This window comes from Hippopotamus amphibius, chromosome 6 (genome assembly GCF_030028045.1).
Source record: "Hippopotamus amphibius kiboko isolate mHipAmp2 chromosome 6, mHipAmp2.hap2, whole genome shotgun sequence".
Lineage (NCBI taxonomy): Eukaryota > Metazoa > Chordata > Mammalia > Artiodactyla > Hippopotamidae > Hippopotamus > Hippopotamus amphibius.
The window spans coordinates 44,852,273-44,877,143 of record NC_080191.1 but is presented as its reverse complement, the minus strand read 5'-3'; the positions used below and the strand labels follow the sequence as shown (position 1 = coordinate 44,877,143).

Below are 24,871 nucleotides of genomic sequence, written 5' to 3'. Positions count from 1 at the left end.
CATTCTGTTTGACAAGAATTTATTGCACACCAACGAGTCATGCATTAGGTGCTGAATAAGACACTGGGGATACAAAGACAAAATTCCTTGCCCTCAAAAAGCTCACAGTCTAGTCAGGGAAACAGAGATGTAAATGAACCCAACACAATTGAATAAGGTTCGACTGCACACACTATTTTGGTGCTATGGCTGTAGAAGCGTCATTTCCCAACTCTGCCTTAGGGAGCCTGGGAAGGCTTCCAGAGGAGTTAGCAATTGAGCCAAGATGGTACGGTGGGGAAGAAGTCAGCCAGCTGAACAAATGGGATAAGCCTTTCCAGGAAGTGGGAACAGAAACAACTAACAATTCAGCAGGAGAAACAGTATAGTATACTTGTTAAACTCAGACTGTGATGACAGACTACCTGGGAGGGACTCTACCCTCCACCACTCAGAAGCTGATGACTTCCCACAAGCTACTTAACCTCTCTAAGCCTCTGTTTTCTCTGTAAAATAGGGACATCTAATTTTTGGAGTCATTAAGAGCATCAAAGTGTACACAAAGCATTTAGTTCCAAGCTTGGTACTTAATAACTAGTGCTTATACATGCTGGTTCTCTATTGCTTTTAGAAAGCATACGGATTGTGAGAGAGTACATTTGGGCAGGATGGCAAGGACTAGGGCCTGAAGGATTTCTCTGCTAAACTAAAAAGGTAGCATTGGGGAGTAAGGAGTAACGTGATATGATTTTTGTTAGAAAGATCACTTTAGCTGTAGTGTGTAGAATGCATTGGAGAAATGGAAGACTTTGAGGCATAGGGATAACTAGGAGACTTACCACAATGGCACCAAATAAGTTTAGTGTCACTAAATGATAATAGTTATAACTGTGATTGCCAAGATGAATCTGTTAAGGGAAGAAAAATATTAGTTTCATTCACTCACACCAGATCTTCAATATTCCGTGAAAACTTCTCTTCCTGAAGTGGTTGCTTTTCTCCTTAGAGCAACAAAGTATCTTTTGAATTAGCATAGCAACCCATGTGGGAACTTCTTGTCAGCTCAGCACAGGGGAATGCATAGAAAGTCCTTTTAAAAGAGTTCCACACCTGTAAAAAGCCTCTTTGCCTTAAATGTGATAACTTAACTAATGGGATAAATAAACCCTCTTTGAAATGCAGAAGAAGCGTAGAAGGAACCTCTAGGAAGTCGCATTTGATATGCACAAGCATCTTGAAAAATAGTTTCCCTCTCCTCGTCCCCACTTGACAATTCTGCAAGCCAGGCAAGAAGACCAACAAAGCAGGGTCTTCACAGCTTGATCTCCACCCCCTGGCAGCTGGGCTTTTAGAAGAGTACATGTTGTGAACCACCTTTTGCCAGAAATCTCCAACTTCAGACTAACACCAGGCCACCAAGGGAGATGGGGGAGCTTGAGAGATCTGAGCCAGAAAAAAGAGACCACCACAGCTAGGGGATCTTGAGGAAATGATGCAAAAGGAATTCTGCCCACCAGGAATACAACTCTACCATCAATGGTCTCCTTATTCTAAAAGGGTGTACCATGAAAAAAAAAAAGAAAAGAAAATTATTCTGGATAGATATTTAGAAAGGGAAAGCCCAACAGCTTTAAATAAAAGTTCTTAGGCAAGGGGGTAGGGAAATGAGAGAATATTTAGAGGGAAGAAAAGGAACTTAGAGCTGAAAGCAAAGTGTCATGTTTGAAGGTACTGTACTAAGTTTTGCCCAAATGGTTTCTTCACAGCCTGTTAACTAACAGCTGAGGCTCTTTCTATACCCAAGACCATCCAGATGTGATAATCTGGTGCTGGACTCATCTTAGTGGCATTTATAAAGGCGGCTAGCTGCCTGCAGCCCAGCGAGTTAAAAGCAACCCACAGAGCAAATCCAGTCACGTGCAAGGTCAAAGTACATAGCTTTGCAAGCAATACTGCTGGAGGGAGCCGTGTACTTTCACCCCAACCCCATCTGAAGTCCTTGGACAATCCTTCTGAAAAGTACCATAAGAAAAATTCCTAAAATGTCAACTTTAGGAAAGCTAGCAATTTTTGTGTCTTTTTAAAAAAACATCTTTTTGTGTTTTCCATGGAAGTTATTTTTCTATAATGGAAAATTAATTTTTCTGTAATTTTACTCTTCTATAATGTGTTTGAATCAGTTGCTTTCATCACAATCATACATAATTTATTAGAAAACAGCTGTAAATGTATTGTTTTTGTGCTATTACAACATAGTCTCCCCTTTGGTCTGCCTCAAACTTCAGTAAAGCTTAGTCTACATGCAAAAGAAAAAAAAAAGTTATATTCCTGTATCATGCCAGAGGTACACAAAATCTATGGATGCAGAATCAAAGAAAGAATGCATATAAATGCAACTGAAAAACCATTATGAATAGGAAAAAAGTTGGAAAATAACAAAATTGTTATGATTCTAACAAAGATGGGAAAGAAGAGATGGATTATTCAAGTCCAAAATTATCCATTATACTCTGTAAAAAGATTTGATTTCTGGCATGTGCAATAAGAAACAAAGCAGAGAAAGAGAAATACTCATGAATGGTTCAACGTGGAAGTATAAATAGGAGCTTTAACAAGGAGAAAAACAAACACATCAGTGGGCCATAGGTCAGATGTAAGAGATACGGTTTAATGAATAAAACTCAGATGTCCTGCATGATTGCTGTGTCTCCCAAGCAGATATTGATAGATTTTTTTTAAAGTATAAAACATTATAAAAATCTAGCCCCCATGGAAAGATCTTTTATATGCTGTGTACTCTGTGTGTGTGCATGAGTGTGTGTGTGTGTGTGTGTGTGTGTTCTATACAAAGCACAATGACCCAGCATGATCCTTCTTCAAGGATTTTCAGTTTAAAATGTGGCAGGAAAAGAATAAAGACACAGACACTAAAAAACTTCTGGGAGAAATATTCTGAGTGATATCATTGAAGGAAGATAGTGAAGATTTTCAAGGGAAGACTTCCTATGATCAATCTATTAAAAGTTTTTGTACCATATTGAATAAACAACTAAGAACATAAAAATTCACCTCTGGACATCTGTAGTGGACAAAAAAAGAAATACCTTAGTTTCATTTTTTTTTAATAAAACTATTCTCTAGTATTTTTTCTTATGTCATTGAATATCCCTTTTAGGATAACTCACATGATAAATTCCTTTCAGAACTAAGAGTAACTACAAAAAAAATGTTTATCTTTCTTAATGAACAAGTAGTCTTCTCCTTATTTGACAATGAAACCATGTAACCCAGTATATTTCTCCCTTTGCCTTGGCTACCAGGAAGCTCTGAGAAAATTTGCTTCCTCCAGGATATACCGACCCCATTATCCATTGTTCTTCCTCCTCTGACGTTTATCTTTTGCTGTTTTATCTTTGCATGAAGGTCCTTCTATCTTATTGTGTCTTTTGAACAGCTGTTATCTGATTCAAAGTTGGGAGGTGAAGAGCTGGAGAAAGAAGAGGATAAGTATTTTCTTCCTTTCCATCTAGGACAGTCCCCTTTGCTCAAAGTGGAAAAAAGAGGGATGAAAGGCCAATGAATTTTGAAGCCATTTTTCTGGATCTGGAGAAACAATAAACACAACCCTTGCTTTGCAAAAGGTAACTTTGGTCTGGAATCATGTTCCACCCCACTGTCTTTTAAAGGTAATAGACAAGAGTAGAAAGCCTTTTGCCTGTGAAGTCAGGCAGACTTCATTTGAAACCCCAGCTCTGCTGCTTGGCAGCTGACTTCAGTCGAATCCCTTTACCTTCTGGGCCTCAGATTATAATACCTTTTTAGCAGAGTTGATATTGAAATTAAATAACACAATGTATAATGGAACCAAATGGCATATACATGGCACACAGCAGCACCTCAGCAAGTGTAGTCTCCTTCCTTTCTTTCTTCTATTTTCCCCAAGGGCACACTCTTTTTCTATTTCTAAGACATTAGACACAGTGTTATCTAAGGAAGAGAATTCAGTGTGGCAGTTGATGGCAGCCAAAAGCCATCACCAAAGACTTTTTTTATTGTTTTTCTCCCTTAGAGACTATTTGGAGGGGGGCGGGGGTAAGAGGGATCCCTAGCCAATTGGATAAGTTAATTATCAACTTTCTTATTCTGTTAAATACAATAATATACAAGGGTGAATCAAAAATTATCTGCACTCTGGCTGTAGAATTTATTTTAATTGACTTTTAGAAAAGATAATTACATAATTTCTCGACATAATCTCCTTCCTTTTCAATACACTTTGTCCATCCATCAACAAGCTTTCATGTTCTCTCATTAAAAAACGTTTTAGGCTGAGCTGCAAGCCACAAATGCACTGCTGTCTTCACTTCTTCATCAGAAGTGAATCTTCGTCCTTGTAGGGCTGCTTTCAGGGGACCAAACAGGTGAAAGTCCGATGGAGCGAGATCAATACTCTAGGGAGGATGCTTTAACACTCCAAAATGAAGTTTTTGCAGAGTGTCAACAGTGTAGGCAGAAGTGTGCACACGTGCATTGTCATGCAAGATCACAACGCCCCTGGATAGGAGTCCTCTGCGTTTAATCCGAAGTTTTAGACTTCAGCTCTCCAATGAGCATCCCACTGTAATGAGCACTGTTGATTGTTGAACCTTTTTCCTGATAATGTTCCAATACTGACCCTTGAGAATCCGATAAAACTGTAAACATCAATTTTCCAGCTGATGATTGACTTTTGAACTTTTTCTTGGTTGGCAATTGAGGATGTTTCCATGCCATACTCTGCCGTTTACTCTCAGGCTCATAGTGATGAATCCATGTCTCGTCACCAGTAATGATTCTCTTTAAGAAACTTTCACCTTCCTTAGAGTATCGGTCCAAATTTTGTTTGCAGATATCCAAACACTTCTGTTCATGCTCTTCCGTGAGTTGTTTTGGTACCCACCTTGCATAAACTTTTTGAAACCTAAGTCTGTCATGGATTACTTCGTTCTGAGGTGTTAAAGCATCCTCCCTATAGACCTGATCTTGCTCCATCGGACTTTCACCTGTTTGGTCCCCTGAAAGCAGCCCTACAAGGATGAAGATTCACTTCTGATGAAGAAGTGAAGACAGCAGTACATTTGTGGCTTGCAGCTCAGCCTAAAACATTTTTTAATGATGGAATACAAAAGCTTGTTGACAGGTGGACAAAGTGTATTGAAGAACAAGATTATGTCAAAAAATGACGTGTTTGTCTTTTCTAAAAGTCAATTAAAATCAAGTCTACACCAGAGTGCGGATAATTTTTGACTCATCATCATATAATTGCCAACTAGAGTTTCTGATCGACCTGAGGTCCTTATTGTTTTATTATTTTATTATTATATTATTTTAAATAATCCAAGTCAAAAGCAAAACCCACTGAACATTTTAAATAGCCTAAGCAGCTTGATGGCCTACAGGCTTCAGGAGTGCTAAAGGCACTAGAATGCTCATCTTACTACCTGGCTGATTTGTAGAAGTCTGGAAGCTTCCAGTGGGGCATCACTATATGGTGGCTGATGTGGCAGCTATTTCTAATGAAATCTACCAAGCTTGAGATAAACTAACACCAAAGGCATCAGAATCAAAAGATGTGGTCTTCATAGAGAATGAACTGTCTCTCCATGCCCTACAGGGGGTCTAGTTAGCTATCAGGTGACAGTACTTGGTTGGGGGGGGGTCACCATATTGCAGAATATGATTCTTAGCTTTCAGGTACAGAAACTCAATTTTTTTTAAGAACTTCTATTAAGATACAGTTGACATACAATAGATTGCAGATATTTAAAGTGTACAATTTGATTTTTTTTTCTTATTAGTAATGTATATATGGCAATCCCAGTCTCCCAATTCATTCCCCCCAACCTTCCCCATTTTCCCCACTTGGTATCCATATGTTTGTTCTCTACATCTGTGTCTCTATTTCTGCCTTGCAAACTGGTTGATTTGTATCATTTTCTATATTCCTCATATATGTGTTAATATACGATATCTGTTTTTCTCTTTCTGACTCACTTTACTCTGTATGACAGTCTCTAAGTCCACAGAAACTCAATTTTTTAAGAGCTTAGCAGACTCTATAGTCTGACATGTCCTAACCAAAATTAAGATTAAGATATATATTCATCCCCAGATTTATTAATTTTTAATAGGAAAGGAACATGCTTTTTCAGTGACTGAAATACTTAGGTCCACCAAGTAGAATATCTTCGTGCATTTACCACCCTACCCCGATTCTTTTAATGTCTTATAATTTTCTCAATTATACCTAAACAAAGCTGAAAGAAAAAAAACACTTTTTGGAGAACCACTTATGTAGATTTATGTAGACCTACCTAGCTTATTTCTTTCAACTGCTATATAGTGTTCTATAGTATGGCTATAGTATATTTTATCCATTCCCTTCTTGTACACACGTACAAGAGATTCTCTAAAGTATACACCTGGAGGCAGAATTGCTGATTTATAGGATATGGGCCTTCTGATATGATTATACCTGTTCACACTCTAGCAGCCATGTTGGTTTGCTTCCCCACATTCTGAACAACAAATAGTATTAGACTTTTTAATTTCTCCAAACTTATGAAAGTAAAATTAAATCCCATTGGTATATATATATTTTTTTAGAGTGTTCTTATTCTTTCTTTCTTTCTTTCTTTCTTTCTTTCTTTCTTTCTTTGGTTGTGCCAGATCTTAGTTGCAGAATGTGGGCTCCTTAGTTGCAGTAGATGGGCTCCTTAGTTATGGCATGCGAACTCTTAGTGGCGGCATGCATGTAGGATCTAGTTCCCTGACCAGGAACCCAGGCCCCCTGCATTGGGAGTGCAGTCTTAACCACTTCGCCACCAGGGAGATCACCACATTGGTATTTTATTTTGAATTTCCCTGGTTACTATTGAATATATGAGCACCATCTCATATATTCATTAATCATTTAGTTCCCTGTGGTTTACTATGAGTTGGTTGTTCATTTTTTTGTGTACTTTCCTATTGGGTGGTTTTGTCTTTTTTTTTTTAAATAGCTTGATAGCATTTTTTAAATAATTTAAAAAAAATTTTTTTAATTAATTTTGTTTATTTATTTGCTGTGTTGGATCTTCATTGCTGCCCAGGCTTTCCCTAGTTGCAGCGAGTGAGGGCTACTCTTTGTTGCAGTGCATGGGCTTCTCATTGCCATGGCTTCTCTTGTTGCAGAGCACAGGCTCTAGCCTCACAGGCTTCAGAAGTTGCGGCACATGGGCTTAGTTTGCTCCAAGGTATGTGGGATCTTCCCGGTCCAGGGATCGAACCCGTGTCCCCTGCATTGGCAGGCAGATTCTTAACCACTGCGCCACCTAGGAAGCCCAGCTTGGGAGCATTTTTAAACATACTTTTACATATTTACATATTTTACACATTTTGGGTAATAGTCCTTTTCCTATCACATGTTACAAATATATTGTTTTAGTTTACTATTTGTCTTTTAACATTATTATCTCATTTGTCATTCAGAAGCAGTCTTTTCATGTATAATTTATGCTTCTTTTGTATATTGCTTAAGAAGTTTTTCCCTACCATAAAATCTTAACAATATTCCCTATGTTTTCTTCTGGTTCTTACAAGCCGAATTATTTATCAGAAATTTCCTTGATGGACATGCAATCAGAGCAAGAAGAATTATCGTGGAAGACAGTTGACAAAGGCCACGGTAAAGCCAGTAAGCAAACACCCCCATGTTGCAGAGGACACTCCTCAGAGGACCAAAACTTGTGTCTTGTTTGTCCAGTGCAGATAAACACAGCCAAATTCTTACTCTTTAGATTCCATTCCACTTAGATGCCATACTGACCATCTGCCTTCAGTTAACACCTCTTCCTCCAGACAACTCATTAGACTTCGGCTTTCATTGTTGATTGTAATCATTTACGTAGCTTTAGGGCTCTTCCAAAGTGGTTTCACTGCTCTATTGTCATGGGAGTGCCTCCCTGAGACTCATAGCCTGGTCACCTTGGTTAGATATGGGTGATCCCTATTCTCCTCAACCAAACCCATATAGACAATCTTGTGAGTTACTTCTCTAGATAGCTAATCTCACCCATTATGTGTGGTCCTTTCTAGTTTTCTTACTTTCAGAGGGCAAACCTCATGTCTATTTATACTTCAAAATTCCAGTGATGCCTTATCTCATCTCTGTGTTCTGAAAATTAAAAGAAACTTATAATAAACAAGTGTGTTTGGAAAGAAAGGTGACCAAGTGGTCTCTCTGGCAATGATAAAGGGACACAATTAACTTGTCAGTAAAATCCATATTAGGCACTTTTCTTTTTCAGATTCTATTTGTCCACTGAGCAGTCTTCACTCAAGTCAGAACTGTACCATGGCCTTCAGGTGTTCCAGAATCCTAGTTTTGGATGCTGATTTCTACCACGTTTGCCTCCGGTACTCTTCAAACCAGTGCTCTGCCTATCATAAACAGTTCTCGTGAAATAATCTCAAAGCAGAACATCAAGATGTTATCAGTGAACTGGTTCTGCACCTCTGTCTGAACAGGGGTCCTTTATCTTTCATCTGCTTCAGAGCACACTCCTGGCTACCAGCACAACCTACACGTACTCCCCAGCACAAGTTCTGATAGGGGCTTGCTTTTCTAGAGATTCCAGAAGCTAAGAACAACCCTGGCAGTCTCGTGATGACAGTCTTTAGCCTGTACTGTGAGGGAAGCCTTCAGCCAGCTGCAGATTCTCTGTAGTGCCAGCTGGTACGTAGTGGATCCCCTCGTTTGTTGGCAAGTCACAGGAAGCAGGGCATGAACTCCGCAGAACAGTTCATATCAACTTGTGCAACTCTTTCTGGCTTGCTCTTGATTCCCTCTGTGTCCTTGGGCAAGTCATTTCACCTCCCTTAGTCTGAATCTCTGGAATCTCCAAATGAAATAGGTTGGACTAGATGGTTTTTATGGGCCCTCCCATTGTAACTTATAATGATTCCATGATTCTTATGAGTTTACTTCAAAAACTCCATTATCATTCAAGGTGTGGCTAGAATCAGGCACATTTTTGTATATGGCTTCTGAAATCTTCCCTACTATTTTATAGTCACAGTTTGTGCACCAACTAGGTTTTTTTTTATTAAGAAATACTTGACATATAACATTATATTATTTTTCATTATACAGCATAATGATTTGATATTTGTATATATTGTGAAATGATCACCACAATAAGTCTAGTTAGCATACATCACCACACATAACTACAAATTTTTTTCTTTTTGACAAGAAGTTTTAAGATTTACTCTCTTAGCAACTTTTTTCTTTTTTTTTAAGCAACTTTCAAATATGCAATACAGTATTATTAACTAGAGTCACCATGTTGTACATGACATCCCCAGGATTTATTTTATTTTATAACTGAAGTTTGTACTTTTTGATCACCTTCACGCATTTTCACTACCACCACCACCACCACCACCACCCCACCTCTGGCAACCACCAATCTGTTCTCTGTATCTATGAGTTGGAGGTTTTGGTTTTGTTTTTTTAGATTCCACATACAAGTGAGATCATACAGTATTTATCTTTCTCTGTCTGACTTATTTCACTTAACATAATACCCTCAAAGTCCATCCATGTTGTCACAAACGACAAAACTTCTTTCTTTTTTATCCATTCAACCATCAGTGGACACTCAGGTAAAGATTTTTTTTTTAATTTGTTTATTTATTTTATTTATTTATTGGCTGTGTTGGGTCCTCGTTGCTGCACACGGGCTTTCTCCAGTTGCTGCGAGCAGGGGCTACTCTTCATTGTGGTGCGCGGGCTCCTCATTGTAGTGGCCTCTCTTGTTGTGGAGCACGGGCCCCAGGCGCGTGGGCTTCAATAGTTGCAGCACATGGGCTCAGTAGTTGTGGCTCACGGGCTCTAGAGCTCAGCCTCAATAGCTGCGGTGCATGGGCTTAGTTGCTCCGCGGCATGTGGAATCTTCCCAGGTCAGGGCTTGAACCGGTGTCCCCTGCATTGGCAGGCGGATTCTTTACCACTGCGCCACCTAGGAAGTCCTTAGGTAAAGATTTTGATGATGTTGGTAACTGGGTGTGTTTAAAGAGAGCTGCAACTTTCTAGTTCTTGCTGTCCAGGCCCTTTCACTTTTAGGAGCACAGCTACATCAAGTTAAATCACTACCATTATGATTCAGTTGTACATTCTTGGTGGCAAAGAGAGGGATCCAAAAGAGAACCACAGATGTTGATGATCAGAGAACAACAGATCAAGGCACAGACCCAAACCTCAGTGCACTTCTGTAACATCTAAGCATACTTAGTAACTGTAACTTAATCACCCCCTCTCAAAAAAAAACCTCTTTAACAGTTTTGTAAAGCCAATTAATCCAGTTTGCTGTTTACCAAATTACCAATACATATCAGAGCATAGTTTCTGTTCTCCATTTAATTTTAAGTCCATATATTTTAAGTAAATAAATTTATTTATTTATTTATTGGCTGCGTTGGGTCTTCACTGCTTTGTGTGGGCTTTTCTCTCATGACAACGAGCGGGGAGGCTACTCTTCACTGCAATGCGAGGGCTTCTCATTGCAGTGGCTTCTCTTGTTGTGGAGCACGGGCTCTAGGCGTGTGGGCTTCAACAGCTGTGGCATATGGGCTCAGCAGTTGTGGTTCGTGGGCTCTAGAGTGCAGGCTCAGTAGTTGTGGTGCCTGGGCTTTGTTGCTCCGTGGCATGTGGGATCTTCCTGGAGCAGGGATCAAACCGGTGCCCCCTGCATTGGCAGGTGGATTCTTAACCACTACGCCACCAGGAAGTCCAAGTCTATGTTTAAATAGATAAAACACTTTCTGATCTATTTCTGAGCTTGTTTTTATTTCCTGAGAATAATTTTACTTATCAAAATCTCTTCCCCCTGAATTAATAACCCTCTATTGGCCAAGTAAAGTGAAAAGGAAATAGGTTACTGTGTCATACAAACCATATTATGAATTCACACTGTGCCAAGTATGAGGACACACAAAAAAATATTATGGTCCCCAGCTTGGAGGAGTTTGTGGTGGTGGCAATGAGAGGAAGGTGGTAACATGTAGGAAAACCATGCTCTGTTAGAGCTAGCTGAATGAGTTTCACTTTGTGGGTTCCAATCTTGCACCTTTTATCTAATCACCAAAGATCTCAGATAGCAGAGTTCTCTAGCCTCATGAACTCTGGACTTTTTTCTTTATATCTGCATTAGCTTTTCCTGTCTCCTCTGCAAGGAGGTCTACCTGTTAAGCAACAAAGACCTTAGGTCTTTGTTGGTGTTATAATGCTCTGGAACTTACATCTAAATTAATATTTCATAAAAAGCATCTTTATGCTTCACTATTGCACCAGATAATATGGGAACACATAAACACATTGCGTGTGGGTTCATCTTCTGCTGGATCCACTTCTATAATATCCTCTTAAATGTAGAAAGAAACAGGGATGAGGAGCCCCTATCTCCAGGCAGAGAACTGATTCTTAGAATTCTCTTCCCACTGATAATACATTACGAAGGATCCACAAAGCCAACCAAAAAAAAAAAAAAAAAAACCAGAAACAGTGGCCTAGAGAAGAGTTTAATTACTGGGGAGAATTTGGAGTCTCAAGAAAGTGGTAAATGCAAGAAGAACTAAAGAAGTTTTGAAAATGTAAATAATAATTAATTTTATAAATGCTCTTTCTAAATTATTTGGCATAGATTAGCACTTACGGAGAAAGCTTTTAGAGAGTCCACAGAGAAGCAAACTAGAATACTGAAAAACATTTTAAATTTTTTTAAAAGAAGGTTTTAAATTAGATTTCAATTGTTTAACTGTAAGTGTTAAAGGAATTAGAATTTTTAGCTTTATAATTCCGCCTCTGAGCCAGGTACTGTTTTTGCACTGGGGATCAGATGCTGTGACACTGGGATAAGTGTGGTCCGTTCCATCATGAGTAATTAGAGAATCACAAAATAAATGTGTAACTACACATTGCAAGAAGAACTATGAAGGAAAATCATGAGGCATTATGTATATAATAGGGGTAATAATGGAGGTCCTAACCCATCTGGAGCAAAATCAGAGAAAAGCTTCATAGGAAAGCAAGGCATTATAAGAAAACAGTAAATAGGATTCTAATGATTCAGAATTTCAAATTATTTCAACAGACCACTGTAGTTGTAGCTCAGAGATAACAGGAAGGAAGGGAGACCAAAGGATCAGTCATTGCACCTATGTCTTTCCTTTGGTGAAGACCCTACAGACCAAGGCCTGGTCTTCAGCATGGCTGGTCAACCCATCCAGAGCTGAACTGGCTCCTACCCTCAAAAGACCACAAGAGACTGATGAACAGCAGTCTATTAATTTACAACAGGAGGTATGCCCTCCTAGTGCCTGGAATTCTTGTGGCTACTAACTCTCAAGGGACCCAGGAGGCCTAAGAAGCTGGGCTTTCCTGCTAAGAATGCTGATCTTATCTTGAACACGTTTATGCTCCTTTCTTTCACTCCTAGAAGATAATCTTATCTCAAAGTTATTCTGAGGATGCTTCTCTGATACCCCTACATACCAATTCCAGAAGCTAGGCTGCACAGCAAATTAGCTTAGAAATCCCTTGCTCACTACAAATTGATGGTGTAAACTAGATTGTTCAAATTACTTAAAAGAACTGAAGCACCTACAAGCACTCCAGAAAATACCACTTAAAATACAAATAATTCACACACTCATACAAATCATTCTTATCTAGTTATTACACAGGCATTTGAATGAAGGGAAGAAGGAACTAATGAATCAATAAATGAAAGAAGACTGAACCCACAGACAACTTTGGGGTCATATATTTATTTGATATTAGAAAGAAACCTATATTTTTAAAAGGAATTGGTTAACATTCAGACTTCTCAGTAACTTAAACTCTCCGTTCCCTGCCCTGACATAGCCATTGATCCAAATTATTTATTAGAATAAATAATTATATGATCCAAAGTATTTATAATAATAAAGACTGGACACTACCAAAATCAGTTTTTCTTCAACTAGGGTTCATGGACCTTTCATAGTCTTTAAAAGATTAGGGGGGAAGGCATCTCTTTTTCTCTTCAAGAATTCATTGTTTTCATTTTGTTAATTTTTAATAAATTATTACAAGCAAATTGTGGATTATCCAAATGACCATCTTTCAATATCTGGATTTGTGATTACAATCATGGAGGTGCCAAACCACATTACTTTAAATGTTAAATACTAGTTAAGAAAAAAATAAATGTGGCTTAATATATGTCATAGCTTCACACCATGTGAAAACCAAAAGTCATGGTGCACTGTATATAAAGTTTTGCAATGGTTCAAACAGAGAATTTCGTTGAACAGCAAGCTATAGCATCAGCTGGCCTAACTTGATAGAAAAAAACACATGCTGTAATTCTTTTTGCTAGATTTGCCCTGCAAAGGATGACTTAATCTTGACAAAATTTGCCATGTTAATGCTGCTAATTTCAATTTTTATTGATTCTCTAGTTTTATTTTTTATTTAGCATGTAAATGTGCTCTAGTATTACAGTTGTATAGGAGCTATAAACGTGAAGTGTGTCACATATTGTTTTCTATTTTTCCATACTTAAGAAATGTAATAAAAATAATGTAAGTAAGCATTTGAGGCCTTAGAGATGTTTTTCTTTTGAAAGGGGTCCATATATTACTCTTGAGAAACACTGATTCAAACAAGCATTTTTCAATATTTCTATTCTGGGAGTCCCCTTCACTATTATTTCACAAACCACTTAGGCATTTTTTAAGTCATTTTAAAATTTTTGTACGGCATATAGAAAGGAGAAAGTTCACATGAAATATTATATTTTAGATAAATATATTACTGAAGTTTATTTTGTAGAGTTCCCTGCTTTTTAATATTACACAAAATACTTTCATTTCTCCATGCTTCTAGTTCTTGCATTTTGTACTTAAAAACCAACTAGGTTTTTTAAAAATAATTTTTGTGTTATTTATTACAAATGAGATAAAAGGAATAGTTTCAGGCTATTATTTGTAAACACAACTTCACTATTACCACATGTGGCAGTTGAATATTTCTAACAAATTAAAGGCCAATTTGGGTGGAGTCATCACTATGTTTTCTCTTTCTAGCACTGAGTTTTGAGTTCTGGAGTTAGCTATTTGTGCTTTATAACAATTTTCATTATACAAGGGTAACCCCTGCCTGGGGTGAGCAACGTTGAAAGTCATTTGCAAAATAATTATCACAATGACATTTCTCATTGATTTATTTTATTCGGGACCATTTGTTTTCTATCTTAAAAAAAGTCACATCTGGATGAGAATCAAAACAACTTCAAGCAGCAAAACAGTAAAAACCACCCCTCTGAGGAAGGTATTTAGCAGGAGAGTAACTGAATTAAGTGCCTGCTGGTTGGGTGTTTGATGTCTATTACCAGCTTAGGAGACTCACTCAGCACAGTCTCAGAGACTCTCAAACTTCCATTTTGAACTGTAAAAATACTTTTAAATGATTTTAGTTACCACTTTTTAAAAAGTAGAAATTGATACAGATTCTGTTACTGCCTTTTACAAGCCTCCCACCTATAATACAGAAGGCCAGTTGGGAAAAGCTGATCTAAACCATTCAACACATCTCTATCCTATTTCACTGAAGTCTTCATAAAGACTTAGTTCCCTCTGATAATCTGCTCTAGTGTTTTAAAATCCTGATGTTTAGGAAGTCCTTTATGAGCAAGTCACTTAACCTCTCAGGACCTCAGATTTCTCATCTAGAAAATCAGGGAGTTTGGGTAAGATTTTTTTTTTTTTAAGTCCCACCCCGAATTAGAATTCTGTGGTTTTTGTATTAACCGAAGCTTTAGTTTTCATAACTGTTTAACATCAGAACAATGTTTTAAAATAAATTGGAACAAAGAAATCCTTAATATATAAAGCACGTAAAAGTGAAGTTAAGAACATTCAAGGTCTGTAGAACACAATTTGAAAACCACTGATCTAAAGCTCTCTTTTAAAAAATGCTTTCCTTTTTTCTTTGTCTCAGTGGAAAAGGAAAACATCTGGAAAGGATCCACCATACTAGTTTCCCTATGCGTACCCCAGAACATATGGATTAAGTCACCTGTCAGCTTTTTCTTCCCCAGATTAAATAGCCATTATAAGTCCCATTTCCCATCCCTTTAAAATAGATTTCCTTTTTTTTTTTCAAATGAACCTTATTTAGTTTCTGTAACTCTTTATTAAAATGTAAAGTTAAAAACCAACTACAGTCTCTGAGAAGAGCCAAGTGTAGCAAAAGGATTACTTCCAGCTCTATCATTTGATATCTCACTCCTAACACACTCCAAGTTGTTTCCTTTTTAATAAAAGAGTTCCATTGCTGCCTTGCATTCAACCAATAGCTCAGTTTGACTCACAATTCTTTTTTTTTTTGGCTGAATTTGTTATGCCTGGTCAATAATTTCCCATCCAATACCTGTGCAATTTGTTATTTTCCTTCTGGGGCCTGTGAAGTTTTTCCTATTGAATATAATCCTGTTTCTCAATGGCATATTTATCTAGTTAAGGTCACTCAATTTTTCTTCTGCTTTCCAGCCTACCTCATCCAACTTTATAACCCATATGAGTGTTGTCTAGTTTATTGCTAAAGTTGTAGACTAATAAAATGTCAATTATACGAACATGTATGAAGTACGTTATGGGCTAAATTGTGTCCCCCAAAATTCATATGTTGAAGTCTTAACACCCAGCATCTGTAACTGTATTTGGTTATAAGGTCTTTAAAGAAGTGATTAAATTAAAATGAGGCCATATAGGTGAGTTCTAATCCAATCTGACTCCTGACACACAAAGAGACACCAGGGACTTCAACACAGAGGAAACAGAGAAAAGACTAGGTGAGGACACAGAAAGAAATTGGCCATCCTCAAGCCAAGGAGAGAGGCCTCAGAAGAAACCAACCTTGCTGACACTGATATTGGACTTCTGGCCTCCAGAACTATGAGAAAATAAAGTTTGCTGTTTGAGCCAGCCAGTCTGTGGTATTTTGTTAAGGCATCCCAGGCAGACTAATACAAGCTACTCTACCCATGACATTGTGTAATCCCTGGGGGCTCACCAAGGACCCTCTGCCATTACAGAGAAGCCTATAGGAGGGCACAAATACCCATAACGCAAGCCAGAATAAGTCATAAAGGAAGATCTGAGCAAAATGCCCTGGGAGCACAGAGGGAGCCAGAATTCTTTCCATCTGGGGGATCAGGGAAGGCTTGAAAGAGGAGACCTCAGTTGAGCTGGACCTTCAAAGATGGGCAAAAATTCCATTCATAGGGGGCGGAGGGGTGGAGAGGGCAGCAATTCAGGGGAACAGGACTTTATGAGCATAAACCAGGCTTACTCTACACCCGTGATCACTTGTAGAACAACCCCAGTTGTCACCCACCTATGGACAAGATTGGTAGTTTGCAAACCTGACTAAACATCAGGACTAACTAGAAGCTTTTTAAAAAAACATGTAGATCCTCAGGCCCCACTCCCAATCTGCTGAATTAGATACGATGTTCTGGAATCTTTAACCATCTTCTTAGGTGAGACAGCATCAATTCCATCAAGTTTAAAGAGCCCTTTTTAATAAAAACATTTCACTGTCTCCTCCTCCGTGGTAATAACTATATTTCTACCAAATGTGAAAATACATAAAGACAAAAAAAAAAACTATTCTGAGTTTAGCAATGCTTTCCAGTAAATTTTTACTTTATTAGAACCAAATCCATAGGTTTAAAAATTATATGGATGTCTGATTTTGACAAATACACATACATGTAAGACATTATTTATCCAACTTACAGATAATGTAAGGCTGCATATAGGGATTCTGCCTCTTTACTAACCTTGTGTCCTCACCCTGACACTAAAGTCCATCCACAGTTTCTGGATCTGGATTCGCTGACACTTCCTACTCCCAATTACTCCACAGACCAGTAAAATATCAGCATTTTCCATCCTATGAATGAGGGAGAATAGAAGAGAGAAGGAGCAAGCAGAACTAGGGATTGCTACCCTACTTCATGCCCAGACAGAGGCTCCTGTCTTATTACGGTGGCCAAGCGGATGGTGGAACAAAGCAGCAGCAGTGTTCTTCTCACCCGCTAAGCCCTGGAGGCAAGGTCTTGGGAGGAGGGGAAGAGGAGAATGGGCTCAACCAGTGTCCACCTCTGATTGACTCCTTCTTTCCCCTTTCTCTAATTCCTCTGAGAAGATAGGGTGGGGGGGGGAGTTTAACTCTCAAAATTCTCCTTTCTGAAGTGATGGAAGTAATCCCTACTTGTTAAGGTGAGGATTCGGTGAGATCATTTAGGTAAAGTACAAAAAAAAAAAACAAAACCAGCATTAGACCCCACGCTGCCCTCCCCCACCCCCCACCCCCAGCCTCACCCTGGCTCCATCACACAGTTATCAACTGTTTTGTATATTTTTTGAAGCTGGGCTCTTCAGACTTTCCTCAACTCAGCTTAGCTGACGTCCAAGGCTTACCTCTAAAATCTATTTCAATCAAAATTTCACACCAATGGGGACCTTCCTCCATACTCAGCAGCCAACAATCCCTCCCAAACAGGTAAGTTTTCCTCAAGTCCCTGACAGGTCACAATACACACAGTGGTAAGCTGCTGTTCTCCTTTCCACTAGATTTCTCTACTGCCAGCCCTGAAATTAACCTTTTCCAGAAAATCTTTCCTGACTACCTACCCCCTCGCTTAAGCCTTTTATTTGGGTTCCCTTGGTACTTCTGCTGTATTCCTTCATTCCTTCCGTCCATCCATCCATCCATCCATCCTCTCACTAATATAATCAGCAAAAGGCTTCTTTTAGACACTGAATAAACAAACAAGCAAGGTCCCTGCTCTCCTGGAGCTACCATTTCAGGGGGAAGACAGTGAAAATTCAAAATGCAACAAGTCAGGTGGGGATACATACTAAGAGGAAAAAATAAAAAACAGTGTAAGAAAACAAAGAGAGATATTGCTAGTTGGGAAGGATAGTCAGGAAGACCTCACTGAGGTAGTGTCTGAGCAGAAGCATGAAGAAATGAAAATGTGGGCCAGCAGAAGAGCTGGGAAGAAAGCTCCAGGCTATGTCTTTCTTCCATACTGGTGGAGGTCTTGTGTTATTCAGTCTCTCCACCATTGTTATGGGTTGAACTGTATCCCTCCGAAAATGTTACGATCCTACCCTCCAGTACCTCAGAAAGGACTTTATTTAGAGAGAGGGTCTTTACGGAGGTAATCAAGTTAAAATGAGGTCATTAGGATAGGTCCTAGTCCAATATGACTGGTGTTCTTATAAAAAGGGGAAATCTGGACACAGAGAAACACACGGAAAACGCCACGTGAGGACTGAGACAGAGACTGGGGTGATACCTATACAAGCCAAGAAATACTAAAGATGGCCAGCAAACCACCAAATCTAGAAGAGGGGCATGGAACAGATTTTCCCTCACAGCCCTCAGAACCAACCTTGCCAACACCTTGATCTTGTACTTCTAGCCTCCAGAACTGTGAGACAATGATTTTCTGCTGTTTAAGCCTGAGAGATGTAAACAAAGTGTGTGCTATTTTGTCATGGCAGCCCTAGGAAACTAATAACAACCATCTAGCACCGTCAGGGCCACATACAGACCACTGCCTCACCCCGGTTCACAGGGTAAATCCCTGGTTACACTGGGCTTTGCATACCCCTGGATGACGGTAACAGCCCCCCAAACTGGACTCCCTGTTTCCGGTCTTACTTTCTCAACCCACTTACCACAGTATTGTCCTGATCTCTTTAAAATGAAAATCTGACCATCTCACTGGTTCACCAGCCTTCACTCACTTCTCATTATCTTCAAGATACAACGCAGATTTCTCAGCTCGGGGACCAATGCCCACAGGATCCAGCCCGTTTACCTCTTCAACCTCGGTTCTCTCACCTCTGTCCCCTCCTGGGATGGCCTAACTTCTACTCATTGTCAGGCCTCAACTTATCACCACCCCCACCTGGGAAGCCTTCCCAAGGCCTGAAGACTAGGTTAGGTGTCCCTCCTGTGTGCTCCTGGAAATCCTTGTGTTTAATGCTGTTGTGACACTTATCAAAGTGTGTCCAAGGCTTGTTTGTCCATCTCCACCTTTTGACCATGAGTTCCTATCTTGGTTGTCTCTAGAGGAGCTAGGAAAAGTGCCTGGCACCTGCTGAATATTCACTGAATGGATGAATAAATGAACAAAGCATACCATGTTCTAACCAGCTGGTTCCAGAAGGAATTTCTTTTCCTCTAAGGGGTGGGGGATGGGGAGGTGACCTTTCAAGGGATTTCCCAATAGTATGTGAAACCCCTAGAGCAGGATGGAGCTGCACCTTTCCTTAAGAGTTGCAAGAGGAATTTAGATTAGACATTCAAGAGCCGGTCCTTGTGTTGCAAGACACTGAAGTACAAGGAAGGGAAGTAAACAATTTATCTGGCAGTTTTTGAGTCTGGGGTTGACCGATATTTTCGAGTCTATTTTTTGATAGGACGCGGCAGGTCTCTTCCAAGCCTCTGCTTCTGCAGCTGCAAGTCCATGACCTACAGGTAAAAGTGGTGGGTGGACAAGAGGTGAGGGGATTGTTGCAAACAAAACTGTGATATAGTCTGTGCACAAGTCTCCAAAAAGCAAGTATTTTTGAGGTTTACAAATTATTGCATGCATGGTTACAAATGCTGGAGAGTGTGAAAAAGGAAAGAAAGGAAAAGAGGAAGACAGTAATGATGCTTAAACACGTAAATAAAATATTCTATACATATATTATAGCTAGAAGACAGAGGAGTAATAGATTCAAATAATAGATTCAGGATTGGCTCTCTTCTGTAAATTCCTGAAAGGGGAAATGTATCAGAATTTCCAGTCCTCAAGAAGGGCCTAAAAAAGTCCTGTGAGCAAGAAGGGAGAAAAAAAGAGGGGGGCGGGGGACTTGCTCTTCGCAGCAGGAAGTCGTCAATGGATATCGAGTTATGAAGAAACAACTCTGAACAGAAGTCCTTATTCGGAGCGCTAAACTCACTTTTACCACATAAAGGGCAATATAAAAGCTCCGAGGAGCCTCATCACGGTGTTGGAGAAACAACTCGGCTTCCCCATTTTAAAAAGCAAGGGAGCTCCGACTGGGTAGTGGCCCAGACCGGCGTTAGGGATTTATTTGCAAGTCAATGAGCCAAATGGACGACCAGGCTGGTTGTGCCGCGTTCTGGGAAGCAAGGTTATTATTATCGCCTATTGCCCCACTGAGCAATTTCACTGAAAAAGAAGAGTCCCAGCAGTGTGTGTGCCACGGTGCCATACGGGACGTGCCGCTACGTGCCCACCTCCAGAACGACTTTATTTACAAAGCGATTACCATGTTATCTATTTGTTTTCCTTTTCCAGCTACAGCAGCCTTACTCAGCCCTCGAATTTCTTAATTACAAACCGGTTCGCTTCTAAATCAACTCCAAACCATCAGGCAGAGCCCGGAGGAAGGCTGTGCAAGTTTGCACACACCCCCACCTCCCGGATCAAGGGCAAGAGCAGAAGCAAGAAACTGTGTATGTGCAAAAAGGTGGATCTGGGGACGAGGATCGCTGAGTTTGTTTACAGAGCAGAGACGCCTCAGCTCGGATGCCAAAGCTACCAAGAGCTGCAAACGCAAACTTAGCAGAAGCACACGTACTCCGGGAGCGGCGAGCGGCCTCGAAAGCACGGACAGGATACCCGGACGCTGGAGCGGAGGCGGCAGGGCCCGCGAGCGCGCTCAGTCCACCTGCAGCTGCTGCCGCTCCCCGCCCCCAGCTCCTGTCCTTGAAAGGAGTGGAAAAAAAATGCATCTACACGCAGAACGTCTACATCAGGTTTACCTACTGCCCCTATAAAAACACAAAGGCACAGCCCAGGACAACGCGCACAGGGGAGTGGGCATTATTTGCCCAGGACTTAAAAACCCACTCGGGTAAACACAGGCATTCTTTGCAACCTGGGTAAGGCTTCTGCAAAGCCGAGGAGGCAGAAGGGCGCTATGGACGGGGCGTTGTGTGAAACCCGTTCTCCCGTAGAAAGCAGCCCAGATCGCTAGGTGAGCTCGGGGTAGGGAATCCAGCCATAGGGAGGCGTTGAGTCTTCCTCGCTTCTCTCCGGGCAGGCGCTACCTTTGCGCTGAGAGTCCAGGGAGGGTTCTGTCCTTGCGCCGGGGGTGACCAGGTCTGGTATTCGTCCGCCGGCAGGAAACCAGAATCGGGGGGCAGCGGGGCGGTGCCTGGGCCCGCAGCCTCTGCGCACGTGCCTCCGGCAGCCGGGACGCGGCTGCCAGACCCGGTCCGGTGTGCCTGGTGTTCCGGAATCCGCGTTTTCCCGCTGCCCTCCCGGGAGGCTCTCGCTCCGCCCTTCCTGAAATCCCTTATATTAACTGTGGCCAAAGCCCTAAGAAACACAGCTCATTGTTGGCAGCTGCCGGGCGGTCTTGCCGAGCTGTGAGGGCAGCAGAGGGGAAATAAAAGGGAACGGCTCCGATTCTGCCCCAGCGGCCGCTGCAAGACTTCGGCGCCGACTTCGCGATAGCGAGCGCTTTGCACGCCAGGAAGGCCCCCTCTATGTGCTGCTGAGCCGGTCCTGGACCCGCCGATCCCGCCCTCGGTCTTCGGAGCAGAAATCGCAAGGACGGAAGGTAAGCGCGGCGGGCGAAGCTGGCTGGGGCTTCTGCCAGCCCAGTCCTCCGAGGGCTGGGTTTGCCCGGAGGAAGAGCGTGAGGCGGAGCTGGGGAATAACAACAGGATGTGCAACAACAGGATGAGGAGGGCTGATTTAATGCCTGAAGTTCGCGGCAGGGCTGCGGGGCACTTCCTTTATTAGGCGACTTCGGGGAGCACGGGGGGTGTGGGCTTGGGTCCCCCGCCCGATAGCAGGGGAGAGGGCTGTTTGTGCAGCGCGCGGCTCTGTTGTGGGTGGCAGGTCCGCCTTGGTGGCGAGCCCGGGTGCACAGGCTCCTAGTGGGATCGTCGCGATGATGCTTCGCAGCCGAAGTGCGTCGGGTGAGCCTGAGGGCCAGGGGCGAGAAAAAGTGGGGTGCACCGTGGTGGGCGACACGTGTGGTGCGGGTCTTACCGTCTGCCCTTTTTACTTTCAGGACTGGAAATGGCAGACCATATGATGGCCATGAACCACGGGCGCTTCCCCGACGGCACTAACGGGCTGCACCACCATCCTGCCCACCGCATGGGTATGGGGCAGTTCCCGAGCCCCCACCATCACCAGCAGCAGCAGCCCCAACACGCCTTCAACGCCCTAATGGGCGAGCACATACACTACGGCGCGAGCAACATGAATGCCACGAGCGGCATCAGGCACGCTATGGGGCCCGGGACTGTGAACGGAGGGCACCCCCCGAGCGCGCTGGCCCCCGCGGCCAGGTTTAACAACTCCCAGTTCATGGGCCCCCCGGTGGCCAGCCAGGGAGGCTCCCTGCCGGCCAGCATGCAGCTGCAGAAGCTCAACAACCAGTATTTCAACCATCACCCCTACCCCCACAACCACTACATGCCGGATTTGCACCCAGCTGCAGGCCACCAGATGAACGGGACAAACCAGCACTTCCGAGATTGCAACCCCAAGCACAGCGGCGGCAGCAGCACCCCCGGCGGCTCCGGCGGCAGCAGCACCCCCGGCGGCTCCGCGGGCACCTCGGGCGGCGGCGCGGGCAGCAGCAATAGCGGCGGCGGCAGCGGCGGCGGCAGCAGCAGCAGCAACATGCCCGCCTCCGTGGCCCACGTCCCTGCTGCAATGCTGCCGCCCAATGTCATAGACACTGATTTCATCGACGAGGAAGTGCTTATGTCCTTAGTGATAGAAATGGGTTTGGACCGCATCAAGGAGCTGCCCGAACTCTGGCTGGGGCAAAACGAGTTTGATTTTATGACGGACTTCGTGTGCAAACAACAGCCCAGCAGAGTAAGCTGTTGACTCGATCGAAATCCCGGCGAAAGAAATCAAATCCCCCAACTTCTTCGGTGTGAATTAAAAAACATTCCCTTAGACACAGTATCTCACTTTTCAGATCGTGAAAGGTTTGAGAACTTGGAAACAAAGTAAACTATAAACTTGTACAAATTGGTTTAAAAAATTGCTGCCACTTTTTTTTTTCTGTTTTTGTTTCGTTTTTGTAGCCTTGACATTCACCTCCCTTATGTAGTTGAAATATCTAGCTAACTTGGTCTTTTTTGTTGTTTGTTTTTACTCCTTATTTCCTCACTTTCTCCAGTGCTCAACTGTTAGATATTAATCTTGGCAAACTGCTTAATCTTGTGGATTTTGTAGATGGTTTCAAATGACTGAACTGCATTCAGATTTACGAGGGAAAGGAAAAATTGCATTAGTTGGTTGCATGAACTTTGAAGGGCAGATATTACTGCACAAACTCTGCCATCTCGCTTCATATTTTTAACTATGCATTTGAGTACGGACTAATTTTTAAAATATGCTAAACTGGAAGATTAAACAGATGTGGGCCAAACCATTCTGGATCAGGAAAAGTCATACTGTTCACTTTCAAGGTGGCTGTCCCCCTCCCCCGTATGTACAGACAATAATAGGGTGTGGAATGTCGTCAGCCGCAAACATTTCACAGGTTTCTGTCTCTGTCTTCAACATTTTTGACACTGTGCTAATAGTTATATTCAGTACATGAAAAGATACTACTGTGTTGAAAGCTTTTTAGGAAATTTTGACAGTATTTTTGTACAAAACATTTTTTTGAAAAAATACTTGTTAATTTATTCTATTTTAATTTGCCAATGTCAATAAAAAGTTAAGAAATACTTGTTCTCTAGAAGTCATTTGGGGGTGGTTATTCCCTTTGGTGGCTTTCTTTTTTTTCTCTTGAACACTTTATTGATGAGAGTAAGCATTCCAAAGGATAAATTACAGGACACTAAAACAGGTCATGATGAGCTTAAAGCGGAGAGCAGGATTTAACGTAATTGGCATAATGCTTCATTGTCATCACTGTAACATGCCTCTTGGTGTGGTTTAATCAAAAGCTGCAAAGTTGTCAAAGAGCATTTTTTTCCCTTAATTGCCATCATCTTCAAGTGTACTCCACAGTTTGGAAGGTTTGTAATACTAAATGTTATAAATATCATTTCACAGGGTGGGGGGGGAGTCAACTTTTCTGGTTATACCTGATTCAACTACTTAAACGGAGGCAGACTGGACTAAAATACTGGGAGATTGATGAGAATGCCATTAAATATAAATCTACTTTTATCTCTAGTGACGAATTTTATTTCTCAGCAAAAGTATCAAAGAGAGGCACACGTTTTCTAGCTTAATCTCTGAAAAAGCTTCTGGCCGGTTTATAGTTCTAAGAAGAATAGGGGGTGGAATTCCACCTTGAGGCTTTCTATTTTGTTCTCTTATAATATTTAAAATTTACTCAGCAAGGTTGATGCAAAGGTCAAATTACAATCTTCACAAGATGTTCCCTCTCAAGCATGCCGTTTTCCAGAATTCTGAGCTTTTACTGTTACAGGCATTGGGTGCAAAGGACGTAAGGATAAGATCCTTTTTAATTTTACCTGGATGCGTTATCAAGAAGACATAACTACAGTTAAGTAGGTGTCAAGTTTTGCCTTTTATAATCAAGCAAAGGAAAAAGTAATATTGTCAAAATCTCAAATGATCCCAGTTGGAAGGAGAAGGAATTTTGTTTTCCCTTTCATGTTTTCCTAGCTTATAAGAGCCACACACCTACATTCATGAAAAAATATAGTCTTGTATATAACCTACTGGCGGAATACAGACATGTAGGTTGCAGGAAATCTCACAAATAATCC

General features: G+C 41.4%; 1 protein-coding gene across 1 annotated transcript; it reads left to right on the top strand.

Moving 5' to 3' along the window:
• The first annotated feature begins 21,466 nt into the window (after positions 1–21,466).
• CITED2 (Cbp/p300 interacting transactivator with Glu/Asp rich carboxy-terminal domain 2) lies at positions 21,467–23,854 on the top strand. The gene is made up of 2 exons (XM_057739936.1): positions 21,467–21,708; positions 22,168–23,854. Exon 2 carries the CDS (start codon positions 22,176–22,178, stop codon positions 22,998–23,000), a length of 825 nt encoding a protein of 274 aa, XP_057595919.1. The 5' UTR covers positions 21,467–21,708; positions 22,168–22,175; the 3' UTR covers positions 23,001–23,854.
• The last annotated feature ends 1,017 nt before the right edge of the window (positions 23,855–24,871 follow it).

Excerpts from the sequence above, each read along its gene's own strand:
- CITED2 (XM_057739936.1), top strand. The coding sequence starts at position 22,176 with ATGGCAGACCATATGATGGCCATGAACCACGGGCGCTTCCCCGACGGC.